Genomic DNA, 15136 nt, shown 5'->3' with positions numbered 1-15136 from the left:
TAAGATTTTAACTTTATATATATACATATATATTCTTAAATATAATTTAAAATAAAAAAAATATTTTCTCTTAATTTTATGCTTAATTAATGATATTTATATTAATTACTAGTCAAAATAATAAAATATATAATATTAATAAATTACATTTTAAAATATAAATTTTAACTTTTAAGAAATTCATCACTACACGTGGTGCATGAAAACACCTAGATTAATAATTGTGACATAACTACTAAAATTGATGACATGTCTTATAGATTAATATGATATGGATAATTATATTTAATGTTAATTTATATTTTTGATAAAAAATTTAAAATATGGTAATAACTCATATATTATATTTATTATCGATTTATATTTTTGGACTTTTTTAAAATATGGCAATAACGCATAAATCATCATTAAAATAAATATATTCAATTATGGCATTTCAAATTTTGAAATATCATTTAAATTAAAAATATTTCAAAAATATATACATATTTTTAGAAAATTATAAAATTAAATCATAAAATCAAATTAAATCGTAAAATCATAAGTTTTTTATATATATTTACAGATTTTATAAATATTGTTTAATTTTAATTTTTGACAATTCTGAAATTTTACATATTTATTAATATATATAATTAAAATAAATAGATAGAAAAATCTACCTAAGATTATAATTTTAAATATATACATGCACATTCTTAAATATAATTTAAAATAAACAAAATTGGTTTTATCTTAATTTTAATGTTCAGTTAAATCAAATTTATATTAAAATATTGATAAGAAAAAAGAAAATTTATAATATTAATAAAAAAAATATATATTTATATTTATCTTTTAAAAAATATTTTAAAATTCTTTTACTGCACATGGTGGAGGAAAACACCTAGTTCTATAAGAATAAAATAGAAATGAGTTGGAGTAGTTCTGATTATAAACACTATTATAGATGTAAAAGAGCAATTTGTTGCATATGATCTATTAACCTAGTATGCAACTTGACAACTCTATATTCCCTTATTGTCTAGTAATTGATTTTTAAACTGTATGTTAAATTTGTATAAGCTAATATCAGCATTGCAGTTTGTTTTCTCGCTGAACGGTCAAAACACAATTTCACAAATTTTCCGTAAAAACATGTCTAATGAAATGCTTACATTCTAATAATCTATAACTAGAACTTAGATAAATTAAGTAGTTCTAATAGTCGCAATAAAAATGCATATGTAGTAAACTTGTAGTAAAAACGAATAGTAGTTGATCTGATAACTCGAAAGTGAAAGACTTTAGACACGAATTGAGTATTATTGGCCACTGGAATAAGTATGATGGGAGATACAAAGAGATACAGATGGGACTACAGCGATCTAAGAGTAATCTTGGACGAAGGATGCAGAATCAGCAGACGACACGACATGTCTATTCTCATGAAAGCTCTGCTGTTGTCATCATATCATATGTACATATAAATACAAACTTAAAATTTTGACTCGTACATTTTCTCAAGTTTCACATATATGGCTACATATAATACGTGAGTAAAAGAATTTCATTTGTTTCTTTGCATGGCAAATCCCCATGCATCTTAAAATTTGGTTTTATTTGCTTATGTTTTGGTTCTATATATCCCATGCATCTTATGTGTGCAGCGAGTTGATAAGTACAAGTGCATGCCAAGTTAAGAGTGCAATAGGGAAGGTACGGTTCATCGGATCATGAGTATTTATCTCGATTCTAATTCCCCTCGTGGTCCATGCCGTAATCGTATATCACTACTGTATCCTTTGAAATTCTATAGCATCAGACAAGACCGGATTGTATACGACGTATATATTTGAATAATGCTAAAACATAATCGGAATTTTACTATCCCCACTCTCTTTTTTGTTGTTGTTGTCGTTGTCAATATCCTCTACTTGCTTTTCTTCAAAAAAAAAAATATATCCTCTACTTGCTTATAAATTCAGTCAATAGTCGATGGAGATGTGTGAGTGTTTTGAAAAAAACGAAACCAAAAAACAACATAGATCGTCGTGTACCTTCCAATAGAAATTCAGTCATTAGTCGATTGAGAATCTGAGATGTATGAGTGTTTTTGAAAAAAAAAGACGAAACAAAAAATATAGATCCACGTGTACCAATTAATATATATATATATGCATATGACATGCATTAATGAATTTATGACATGCTAGCTTCTTTGAAAAAAAAACTATAACATGCATGCGATTTTAAAATGAAATGGACAAACTTATTAATGGCATGAAACCAACTGAAACACGAAAGAATGATCTTTTTCACGCTAAGGGATTATATTGAACAAAAGAGATAAACGTTTGATTACAAAGAAGAGATGATTCATCTAGTTCCCCTTCCCCACACGAAAGAATGATCTAACGAACTAACTGCACCTTAACAAATAAAATGAAATGAAATAAACCCAGGTTAGTATCCAATGCTAATTACAATTAAGGATTGAGACCCATTAAACAAGTAATTGATTAAGTATCATTTGTCATACAGAACATAGAAAGTCAACTTAGCTAGTAAACTAAACCAAATTAAGTCAAAAGTTGAAGCGATTAAACTCAGATATGAATGTCACAAAGAGGATAAAGGATCGGGGTATTAACTGACGGGAGCTGCGAGGGAATTAAAAGAGCGGTGACATACTTAACATGCAAAGAGAAATGTCAAATCCATCATGAAAATTGACAGTGCCTGCAAAAATGGTCAGTAGGACAAAGCCCCTAACCATAAAAAAAAATGCAAGAAGAAATAATAATAAAATCAAAGAGTGACGTAAGTGACTGAGCAAAGTTAACGTAAGGTGTGCATGGATGCGTGTGTCATAACGTTTATTGAATTCAATGCCTTCAAATACCGTTGAACTGTTGAATTAATTTGATGTATTTTGTTATTGACTCAATACTTGTTCACTACAAAAAAACATCGGTATTTTGAGGGACATACCGAGGAAAAATGAGTTCCTCGGAATTTTCTGACGAAAAATCGAGGAAATACCGAGGAAACCAAGAAATGTTATTTCTTCGGTATTTCCTCGAAAAATTTTGAAAAAATTGCGAGTAAGACACATTTCCTCGAAAAATTTCGAGGAAATTGAGAGGAAGACACATTTCCTCGGTATTTTTCGAGGAAATACCGAGGGACAATAGGGTTTCTTCAAAATTTCCTCGGAATGTCCTTTCACGGTTGAGGGGTTTGATTTAAAACCCCTTATTCGTCGAAATACCCTCGAAATATTTCGAAGAAATTTCGACGAAACAAATGATTTTCGGTATTTCCTCGAAATTCCCTCACAATATTCCGAGGAAATTTTGAGGAATAAGGGGTTTTAAACCGAAAACAACGTTTTGCGGATTGAATAACACGTATATAACCTTCATTAAGTGTCTTAGGCAGATTATGAAGTCAAACTTTAGGGTTTTAAACCGAAAATAATGTTTTGCGGATTGAACGGAAACCACACAACATAAAAGAAACACTTATACATTTTAATAAACGTTAAGGGAATGCTTACAATTATTTTTGTAATTGTGTTATTTCATTGTTTATGATCATCTATACAAAGAAACCTCATTAGTATGAATTACATTTGTATAAGAAATGACATAGAGGAAAAAATCGATGTTTTCAAAACCTCAAACCCTGTTTCCTCGAAATTTCCTCACAATATTGTGAGGAAATTTCGAGGAACCTGCTTTCAAACCCTGTTTCCTCGAAATTTCTTCACAATATTGTGAGGAAATTTCGAGGAACCTGCTTTCTTCGGAATATTTTTCATTAACCCGGCAACCCTAGCCGCCAAACGTTTCGCGAAAATTAGATTAGAAGATTTCGAGGAAATTTCGAGGAACCTTATTAAATTTTGTGAGGAAATTCCGACGGACAGTGTCCATCGGACGTCTCATAAATTAGGTTTTACGTTCTTCTCTTCCCCATTTCTCTCTGCCTCTCCTCTCTTCCTCTCCTCTCTTGCGCGGCCTCCTTCCTCTCCTCTCTTCCTCTGCGCGGCAAATCCCCTCTCTTCCTATCATGTAAGTTCATCTCTCTTCTCTTCCTCTCTTCATAGATCGATTTTTGGATGTTAGATCTCGAAATTTAGGTTGTTTGGTAGGAAATTCTAGGATTGAATAGATAGCTTAGGATTTTCAAGTTTGGATTGTTGTTTGGATTGTTGTTATATATTTTTTTTAGTTTTTTGTGTTTTGGGTAAAATTCAAAACGTTTTTCATGTTTTAAAACGTTTTTTGATTTTTTAAAACGTTTTTTGATTTTTAAAAATGTTTTTTTGATTTTTAAAAATGTGTATATGATTTTTTAAAACGTTTTTTGATTTTTTTAAACTATTTTTATATATTAAAACTATTTTGTACTTATTAAACTATTTTTTATATATTAAAACTATTTTTGTAATTATTAAACTATTTTATATATATTAAAACTTTTTTTGTAATTATGAAATTGTTGTTTTATCTTTTTTCGATTTATTTTGTGTTTTGGTTAAAATTCAAAACGTTTTCATGTTTTAAAAAGTTTTTTTATTTTTTAAAACGTTTTTTTATTTTTAAAAATGTGTATATGATTTTTTAAAAAGTTTTTTTGTAATTACTAAACTTTTTTTATATATTTAAACTCTTTTTTATATATTTAAATTATTTTTATAATTATTAAACTATTTTTATATATATTAAAACGTTTTTTAAAGTTTACAGTAATAATAAAACGTTTTTTATAAATTTTAAAATATTTAAAAATCTTTTTCTATATTTATAAACGATTTGTAATTTTTTATAAATATATATATATATATATATATAAATCATGTATACTAAAAACTATATATAGTAATTATTAAACTATTTTTTATATATTTATATTTTTGTGATTAAAAACTATTTTTGGATTTTTAAAATTTTTATTTATTAAAACTAATTTTAATATATTTTAATTTGTACAATTTTGAATAATATTATCTAATGTATTTTCAATTTCAATTTTTATTTTGTATTTCATATTTTCGAATTTCATTAAAAAAAATAAATTTTTTTTATTTATTTTTTTGAAAATTCCGAGGAAATGATTCTCTCAGAATATTTCGACGACCATGTCTATAGAAAAATTTTGAGGACTTTTGTGACGAACCTTCGTCCTCACAGTTTTCTCGGAATTACTGTTCCTCGAAATTCCGTCAAAAAATTTCGAAAAAAATTCGAGAGAAAATGAAATTTCGAAGAATTTTTTTCGAGGACCTTTTTCTTTGGTATGTCGTCGGAATACGGTTATTCCGACGACATACTGAGAAAAAAGTCCATCAGTATCTGCATGTTTTGTTGTAGTGGTTGTTTCCTCTTGGTAAAGGATTTGACTCGTATTCGCTTCAAACAATTTTAACTTTTTTGATTAGCATACAGGTAAGGGTGATTAATATAACGCTAAATTGTTAATCGATCCGTACTTATTGAAACTCAAATTAAAAATTACTAAAAATAATTTAGAAAATCAATCAAAATTAGATATATCAGTATACGTGTCCTATTTCCCAGTATATTTTAAGAAGTTATGATTTTAAAAATGTTTCTTTAAGTATTTAAATATGATTTATAATATAATTATATTTTCTATACGTAGTTCTACTGTGCTATGATGTGCTTCTAGGCTTCTAGCAAATAGCTTGCGCGAAGCCATTACTCCAATAGTGAAAAAGTTAATGTCTCGAATAAACAGATATTTTAAAGCCGTGAGGCCCCTCATGACTATATAAAAATTTATACACGTAAACAAAACAAACGCACTACACCAATAATTCATTCAGATGTGTTGCAATAACCCATTATATGAAGCTGTTTTATATTTTGGGTAAAATGACTAAAACAAAACCCTTAAAAGAGAGTTATCACTTATAAGAAAAATGCGCATGTGTATGTATGTGTTCTCTCGTGACGGCAGAGAAAGAGAGAGCGATGGATCAATTTCGTAGAAAGAGATAGTCCATGCGGTGGTCGCAGAAAAGTGTCAGATCTCCCTATCTCAATTCTCATCTCAGTGACAAATCAGTGCCCACCTTCTTCCCTCTTCCCTGCGTCTGCTTCTCTCTTTACATACACACTTCGTTACATATTCATTTGTCTCTCTTGCGTGGATGTGAAACATTCGATACTACCCACTAAGTATTTTTCATTTGACATTGATATGTCGTGGGAGTAATGTATTTAATTATTTATAGCCTTTCTTATGACCACCTCAAATAACAAAGCAATGTACATATTTTTTTTGGGAAAATCGGATAAAAAACCCTAAGAGTGGCACCTACTGACACTTTAAACCTTGAAGTTTTTCGACTAACACTTAAAACCTTCAAAGTGGTATTGGTGTCATAAAAAACCTTCAACTTGGCTTACTTTTTCATCAAGTAAAAACTGAACTGCTGTACAGGTAAAAGTGATGATGTGTAGATTTTTTCGAAAAAAAATAATTATTTAATTAATAAAATCAATAAAAATGAAATAAAATCAGAAAATTAATTAAAATCTGATAACTAAATAAAAATTCATAAAATTAAATAAAAATTCAGAAAATTAAATAAAAATTCAAAAAGTATAACAAAATTCAGAAAATTAAATAAAATTCAGAAAATTAAATAAAATTTCAAAAATAAGTAATATTAAATTAAAAATCAGAAGATTAATTATAAATTAAAGAAAAAACACAAAAAATGAAAATTTCATAATGCTTTTTTAAATTAGAAGATTATTTTTAAAGAAAACAAATATATTATCATTGACAATAACAATTTCAAACACATCACTGCTGATGATTTCTCACATAACAATTAACAATGATGTTTTGACATATTCATAATGATAGTTTCCGTTATCATCGTTAAAATGATGGTAAACATGTCAATAACTATGTTTTCGACAGCCGTCATTTAAAACGGTAGATATGTGAAGGTTTTTTAAAACTGTAGATATTGTTTTAAATGATGGTTGTCAAAAAAATCTTTATAGACATATCTACCTTTGTTTTTAATGATGATGTCGGAAACTATATATCTTTTGAGAGACGTCAAAAACGTCACTGTTAATGGTTATGTGAGAAATCACCATCGTCATCAGTGATATGTTTGAAATTGTTATCGTTAACGATAATATATTTGTTTTTTTAAAAATAATCTGCTAATTTAAAAAAACAATATGAATTTTTCTTTTTCTTTTTTGTGTTTTTTCTTTAATTTATAATTAATCTTCTGAATTTTTAATTTAATATTACTTATTTTGAAATTTAATTTAATTTTCTGAATTTTATTTAGTTTCTGAATTTTGTTATACTTTTTTGAATTTTTACTTAATTTTCTGAATTTTTATTTAGTTAACTAATTTTTTAATTAATTTTCTGATTTTTATTTCATTTTATTGATTTTATTAATTAAATAATTATTTTTTCGAAAAAACCTACACATCATCACTTTTACCTGTACAGCATGTCAGTTTTTTACTTGATGGAAAAGTAAGCCAAGTTGAAAGTTTTTTATGACGCCAATGCCACTTTGAAGGTTTGAAGTGATAGTCGAAAAACTTCAAGGTTTAAAGTGTCAGTAGGTGACACTCTCAAAGTTTTTATGCTATTTTCCCTATTTTTTTTATATATGATTGAAACTGTTTACAGAATCGACAGTGGCGTGACATTAACTAACTTAAAAAGATGTGGATATTTATTAAAAGAGTGTAATTAGTGTAGAAGGTGATCTGTATTAAAATGACAAATTCAATTCTTCAAATATAATTTCTTTAAAAATAAATTTTTATTAATTTCGTTACTTGATAGATTACTTTTGAATCTATTATAATGTTTTGCTATAGTTTCTTAATTACAAAAATTTTAAATATAGTTCCATAGTTTTAAATAGTGGTTTAAACAAGATTATGGCAAATTTTCAAATCACCTAAAATCATCTAAAAACTCATTGAAAATTAAATTATTTTAAATTGAATACACACTTTTAACGGTTCCTAGAGTAACTTGTTCTAGCAATTTCAAATGACAGTCAGACGATTATTAACTAATCTGGATATATAACCGCATCTATACAAGTTTATTTCTTCAATTTACAACATGCAAAATTAGGTAGTGACTTGTTTTTCTTTTTAAAACACAAATTAGGATTTAGAGATAATGACAAAACGAGAGCTGCACAAATTCTTGGTGGCCCCCTTGATATCATCTCTCCACTGGTCAGCTATTTCGCCAGCGATCTTAACCGCATCAGACGCCGTTCCAAGGAGTCCTCTCCTTGTAAACCCAACAGTGTACAATCCTTTCCCTCCTCTCCAGCCGTTTGGAAACGGCGTTTTTGGCATCCCTTCCTTCGTGAAAAAGTCACTTCCCTAAGTGAATAAAGAGAGGCATTGTTCAATTATAATTGTTATGATTGTTTAAAATTAATTTCAGATGAGTGGGAATTATAGAGGTTAAGCTTACTTGAAGCCAAGTAGGCACGTTACTTTTGTAACCAGTGGCAAATATGATAGAGTCAAATTCCTTTTCTTGACCATCCATAAACTTTGCCCCCTTTTTTGTAATTTCCTTTACACCTTCCATTATCTTCATTTTTAACAGTAATAAAACGCTTAGCTCGACCTCAGAATAATCATGAAAACATTAAAAATACTTTTTTAACATTAAAAGATTCACGGAAGCATATGCAGAAAAATAGTACAACAGAACAAAAACTAACTTTTTCAACAAAAAAACATTCTTAGAACATTCAAAACAGTTTCAAACATTAAATTAAATTAATAGCTCAGGCCACGCAAATCTGTCATTAAATTAATCTAATTTTTTGGAACGTTAAATTAATCTAAATAAAAGATAAAAGTAAAATTTTCATAAGGAAGTCTTGTTTCAATAAATTAATTATAAGGAAACATAGTTAAACCCACCTGAATCTTGCCAGATCTGATGTGAGTCATAGCTCCGACGTCAAGAACCGGAGTTTTTCCGGTGACATTCTTTAGCTCAAGCGGACCAGTTTTCGGTCTGCGTAGACCTAACCGGTCGGTATTTCCAAACGATAAATTAGCCATCAGTAACAAGAACTTATCAACAAACCTCAATGGTAAACATTTGAGAAGTGTCATCCCAATTCCAAATGTTGATAGCCCAAGTATCTCCCTTGGCAACACATGAACCTAACATTAAATAAATATAACATTAATATTTTATATATTATACCAAAACGTAATGAAGAAATATATGTTTTTCATCACGTACGGTGTTTCGGACAACAAGATGAGGAGAAGCGTTATGTCGAACAAGATCTAAACTAATCTCCATTCCGGAGTTTCCACATCCCACGACTAAAACTCTCTGTTGTATGAACTCTTCACCGCTTTTGTATTCACTTGCATGAATAATCTTCCCACCGGAAAACTTCCCTATCCCTGAAACCTCCGGGACATAAGAATCTGCGTTTTCCCCAGTCGCCACGATAAGCCATTTGGAGTGATACTCTTTGCCACTTAGAGTCTTTACTCTCCACAAACTGGAGGAAGAATCGTAAGCAGCGTTTTGGACGTTCTCGTTAAATCTAGGGGCGATGCGAAAATGTGAAGCGTATGACTCAAGGTACTCCAAGAACTCGTTTTTAGAAGGGTATTTTGGGAAGTTTTCAGGGAAGTCCAAAAGTGGTAATCTACAAAAGTGTTTTGGGAGATGGAGTTTGAGTCGGTCGTACGTTTTGGATTTCCATAGTGATGCTATTGAACCGGAACGTTCTAGGATCAAAGAAGGGACTCCACGGCTAGAGAGACATGCAGACGTGGCGAGACCGGAAGGACCGGCTCCAATGATGATGGGACCGTGTACGAGGATGATCTGTTTGGCCTGGTTGTTAGATTGGTGACAAGAATGAGTGTCCATTTGTTGGATGGAAAGGAGAGGATGGTATTGATATAAGCTTTTGAAGAGTGGAGGAGACTGAAAGAGAGTGAGATATGTTTTACTTTATGAGAAATGTTCTTTTGAGTGAGAGAATGAATATGGGATTTATAGAGGGGATTGCAGTTGGGGGGACCTTCTAAGATTCTCTCAGTGACGTTCTCTTTACGTGTTGCGGACATAGTACATTTGTTTTTTTGAGATATATTTAAAGTGTAAAACTTAAAGGAATATTCTTACTTTCTTTTGGAATATGAATAGTGACAGCAGTTAATTAAGCGAAATAATTAAATTAAATAGGTAGAAGACGATCAAACAGAGCTATATAATCTACGTAATAACATAATGGTTCCCCGCAACCATCATTGTTCGTCCTCGTGAAGAAGCCTAATTAGATTATTTTATGTAGTTAAGGCTAATAAATGGTAGATGCAACATTTTAACCCATTTTCTATACTTTTCTAAAATAAAAAATTATATTATAAATGTTGATTTATTCTTATGTATGTTTTATAATAGATTTTTTATGTATAGAGATATGTACAAATGGAATTGTATTTTCTGTATGTTTATAGTTTTAATATAGAAATATTTTCGATTAAAAATGTGTACCTTATAATATAATTTTCTATATGAGTCGGAACCATCTTGGTTGTTATTATTTGTTCACGTTTAACGTCGCCTTCAAACTATCAAAATCTTGGAATTATATAAATTCAACTTAAATTAGATTTGCTAACAAACAACGAATGATGTCATGATGAAATTAATACACAATAAATAGAGTTTTTTAGAACACCACAAATAAGATTAATGCAATTATCCTAGCATTTCTGATGTAAAATTTCATTTTTTTCTGTAGAATGGAGTAATCCCATAATAAAATTAAGTTTTGCTCTAATCATGCTTTATTTGGAATAAAAATGGGGTAATAAACAAAAAATAAGATTATTACTCTATTTATATAATAAAATCATTTAACTTAATTATGGAATAACAAATGAAATAAAGTTAAAATATTTTTTACTGTAAACTCTATTTTGGGATGAATTATGGAGTTAGATTATAAGTACTCTCAGATTTATCAAAGTGAAATCCACAAAGAAAAAGTTGAGTTATCTCAAGTTCATATATGATTGATCTATGAAGCCTAAATATAGTGTTTCTGATTATTTTTGTAAACCTTGAATAATGTAAATAATCAAATAGATTGGATGAATACTAGAGAGTGGTAAAAGAGGTATTGGAATAGTAAAATGGCAGTCCAAAATGACAGTGTAATAAATGGAAAGCGTGAAGACTAAGTAAAATATTCGCTCTTCTTCCCATTTGAATTTGGAAAAAAGATTCAAGGGAAACGAAAATCTAAGGACTAGCTAACATTCATTTCATTTTATTTTTCAAAGTTTCTCATAACTAATACATGCAAAACTATATATACACCATTTTGACTGAAATTTGTATATATACACTTACAACTGAACAAAATTTAAATATTTTATAAGTCTATTAAAGTTAGATAAAACTAATTAATTTGTTATAAATGGATGGGTTTATATATTTTTGACACCCATCTAATATTAATTAGAAGGTTGCCTGTGTCCATCTAATATTAATTAGAAGGTTGCCTGTGTCCGCATTCTTCTAATAACAATCCAAAGAACCTAATTTTCGATTTTAGTAAGAGGCATTTATATTTATACAAATTATATAGTAGACAATCCTATTATCTTTTGTAACTTAGATATCTGGAACCGATAGTGGTGGTCTAGTGGCGCTTGAGGGAATTAAGAAACCCAATACGGCGAACCCGGGTTCAAACCCCACCGGCCACACGGATATGAATTATTGCTTTCGACTCATTTGAATGCCCAGAAAAAGGTCTATCCGTGGGCTGTACCTCCACCCGGGATTAGGCTTGTATCATTGACCCGGATTTAACCATTTTTTTTAGATATCTGGAATATGGTGCTTTCACATGTAAAAATTCTCTTCAAAATTTCAAAATATTATATTCCTCGTAAACTTGAGCATATAAAGTATATTTTAGTTTGACCAAAAAAAAAAAAAAAAAAGTATATTTTAGTTTAAAACTAAAAAAATGATAAAATTAACAAATTATCTATGATGAGAAAAGTTTGGTGTCTATGAAAGAAGGTATCATGGTATGTGATTTAGAGTATTGACTTAATTAGAACAAAATTTAGTATACTTGATGGAATTTCACTATATTTTATATAAAACTGTGTTTTAAAATTTTTTATTTGCTGTAACAAATATTTTTTGGTCTAATGTAACAAATATTTTGTTTCTTGGTTAAATTGCAACAAATAGTATTAACTATTAAAATAGATAATAAATATGTGCAGTGTGACTAAAGATATTTTAATGGTCTAACCTGGACCTGGGTTCAAATCTTGGTATGTGATTTAGGGTATTGACTTAATTAGAACAAAATTTAGTATACTTGATGCAATTTCACTATATTTTATATAGAACTGTGTTTTAAAATTTTTTATTTTGCTGGAACAAATATTTTTTGGTCTGATGTAACAAATATTTTGTTTCTTGGTTAAATTGCAACAAATAGTAAATAGATAATAAATATGCGCAGTGTGACTAAAGATATTTTAATGGTCTAACCTGGATTCAAATCTTTTCATTGCAAGTCCTAATACTAATTTTTTTTTTGTCAAAAACTATTAAAATAGATAAACTACAATTTGATTACGGAGTGTATGAACGCGCGCCGAAGGTTCGCACAAGAAAGCAGAGCATAATTCATTCACATGCTTACTCAATAAAATTTTTAGTTTTTTTTTTTTTGCTAAAGCAGAATTCGGAACTCACTAAACCAACAATCTCAATACTTGGGACTTTAATATTATAGCTTTAATTAATATTAAACTATATAAGAGTCTGGACTCCAAATGATACGGTATACAGTATACCTGTATACGTCGACATATTGTCATATTGATCTTTTTGTTGAGCTTTCTTAATTTTTTTTTTTTTTAAATAAAAGATTAAGCTTTCTTAAATGGGAAATTTGCTCAAAAACCAAGGAAAACATGGAAATTCAGCATTTGCCCAAAATAGCGAAACAGGGGAAGTGATTGTGTAAGTGGGGGGGGGGGGGGGGTATTGATAAGTCGAGACTGCCCTTTCAAACAGATCATATTGTAGGGTAGTAGATTATAGGGAAATTACAGGTATAAATCTTATAATATCTATACAAGTACAATAATATCTAAAGTAGATTTGTAAGATATACATCGTTAAATGGAAACAAACAGTTAATTCCCGCAGGTGTAAGCATCTCCAATGACGACCTGACACATTCTACATCACATAAACTCAAAAAGAAAAAATTTCACCATCATGATCTTATCCAAACAAACATAGTCGAGAAATTGAAATCCTACACATATTAAATCATCAAGAACTTATGCCTTGAAAGAAGTCAATATTAGCAAAGTACCAAAAACAATAGAAATTGAGGAAGTAGATACATAGGTGGAGAGTTTCATCGGAGACTCATGGGCGGAGCTTCGTCGGAGACTCATAGGCCAAAAATTAGATCAGAGACGCAGCGGCCGAGAGTTTCACCGGAGACACAAAAGCCACTAAAAAATATTACTTTGTTAAATGACCATTTAGTTAGTTTTATTAAATTATAACCGGTATCATAATTTGTTAGATGAGTATTTACTTGAATATAGAACTAAGCAGATTCATGATTTTAACTTAATATCATAATAACTAATACACAAAACCCTAATAACTAAATCCTAAATCCAATAGTAACCTCGGAATCCAAACTCTAATGTCTAGTCCATATACCCAAACACTAAACTCTGTACCCTTATTCTCAATTCTACCACCTACGCTCCAACGTAAGTGTAAACAAGTTATGTAGAAAACTAAATTCGTATACAGTTTATTTTTGATTTAACCGGCTAATATCTCCGTTCACCTAAAAACATGACGGTTAAAATTTCCGCTTAGTCGGATACTTTCTAAATGAACCGAGTGTCGTAACCTTTGACCGGTTAATTAGTTTTTTTCTATATTACAGGTACATAGGTTAATAAACGCTTAACCCAAACAAAAAATCTAATGCCCTAAATACTAAACCCTAAACCCAGTAGGAAGCCCGGAACCCCAACCCTAGTCACTAAACCCTAAATCCTAAACCCAATAGTAATTCCGGAACCCAAATCCTAGTCATTAAAGCCTAAACCTAAAATACTAACCATAAACCCAATAGAAACCCTTGAACCCAAACCCTAATGTCTAATCCCTAAATCCTAAACCCAAAAAACTAAAACCTAAATACAATAGAGATTAGACATTAGGTTTTGGTTCTGGGTTCCTATTCGGTTTAGGGTTTAGTATTTTGGGTATAGTATTTTAGGTTTATTGTTTACGGTTTAATCACAAAGGTTGGATTCCGGGGTTTCTATTGGGTTTAGGATCTTGTATTTTGAGTTTAGGGTTCAAGACATTGGATTTATTGTTTGGATTAAGTGTTTATTATTAAGGGTTTAGGGTATAATATTTTTTGGTGTGGTTATCAAAACCTTTATACCAACACACTTATTCCCAACCTTGCCTCTACACTTCCATGCAAGTGTAAACAAATTATCTAAAAAACTGATTTCTTATACAATTATTTATCTTGTTGACGGAATAACTTGTCTTTTCACCCTAAACGATAATCTTTATGGATGGCTAACTAATTAATGAACATGCCAATAATAATCTTAGCTATGATATATATAAATTTGCTTGTTAATTTTGTAAGTTTGATAGCTTGTTAACAATATTGAGAAACATAACTTTCAATTATCCTTAATCCATTGTTGCGGTGCAATAATTTTTTTTTGCTGTCCATTTAATAAAGTTTATGGTTAATTTTGGGAGTTGGTAATAAATTTAGTTATCCAAATAAAAATGTTGCAGGTTCCTTGATTTTTTTATTTAGCTAGAGATCTTCAAGGAACGGTCCTTTTATGAGTAGACATGCTTTTCATCAAACAAACTAAAATCACGTTTACTTTTCTTTTTCACCGATAGCAGACAAAGACAACACACATTATATATCAGACAGAGACGCAGTGAATCAGTTATTGAGAGTTTCACCGGAGACGCAGTGGTAAACAGCTTCAGTGGA

General features: G+C 29.5%; 1 protein-coding gene across 1 annotated transcript; it reads right to left on the bottom strand.

Annotated features, from left to right (window-relative positions):
• Positions 1–8092: 8092 nt before the first annotated feature.
• LOC108821448 (probable indole-3-pyruvate monooxygenase YUCCA1) lies at positions 8093–10009 on the bottom strand. Its single transcript, XM_018594487.2, has 4 exons — positions 9295–10009; positions 8964–9212; positions 8503–8625; positions 8093–8408 (listed from the first exon to the last, which is right to left on the bottom strand). Exons 1-4 carry the CDS (start codon positions 9940–9942, stop codon positions 8181–8183), a joined length of 1248 nt encoding a protein of 415 aa, XP_018449989.1. The 5' UTR covers positions 9943–10009; the 3' UTR covers positions 8093–8180.
• Positions 10010–15136: the final 5127 nt, after the last annotated feature.

This window comes from Raphanus sativus, chromosome 8 (assembly GCF_000801105.2).
Source record: "Raphanus sativus cultivar WK10039 chromosome 8, ASM80110v3, whole genome shotgun sequence".
In the NCBI taxonomy this organism is placed as follows: Eukaryota; Viridiplantae; Streptophyta; class Magnoliopsida; order Brassicales; family Brassicaceae; genus Raphanus; species Raphanus sativus.
The sequence above is the reverse complement of the archived record's forward strand: the minus strand, read 5'-3'. Positions and strand labels throughout refer to the sequence as shown.

Coding starts and splice junctions, on each gene's coding strand:
- LOC108821448 (XM_018594487.2), bottom strand. CDS start 9,942: ATGGACACTCATTCTTGTCACCAATCTAACAACCAGGCCAAACAGATC. Junction 9,213..9,294: donor ATCTTGTTGTCCGAAACACC/GTACGTGATGAA, acceptor ATTTAATGTTAG/GTTCATGTGTTGCCAAGGGA. Junction 8,409..8,502: donor ACGTGCCTACTTGGCTTCAA/GTAAGCTTAACC, acceptor TTATTCACTTAG/GGAAGTGACTTTTTCACGAA.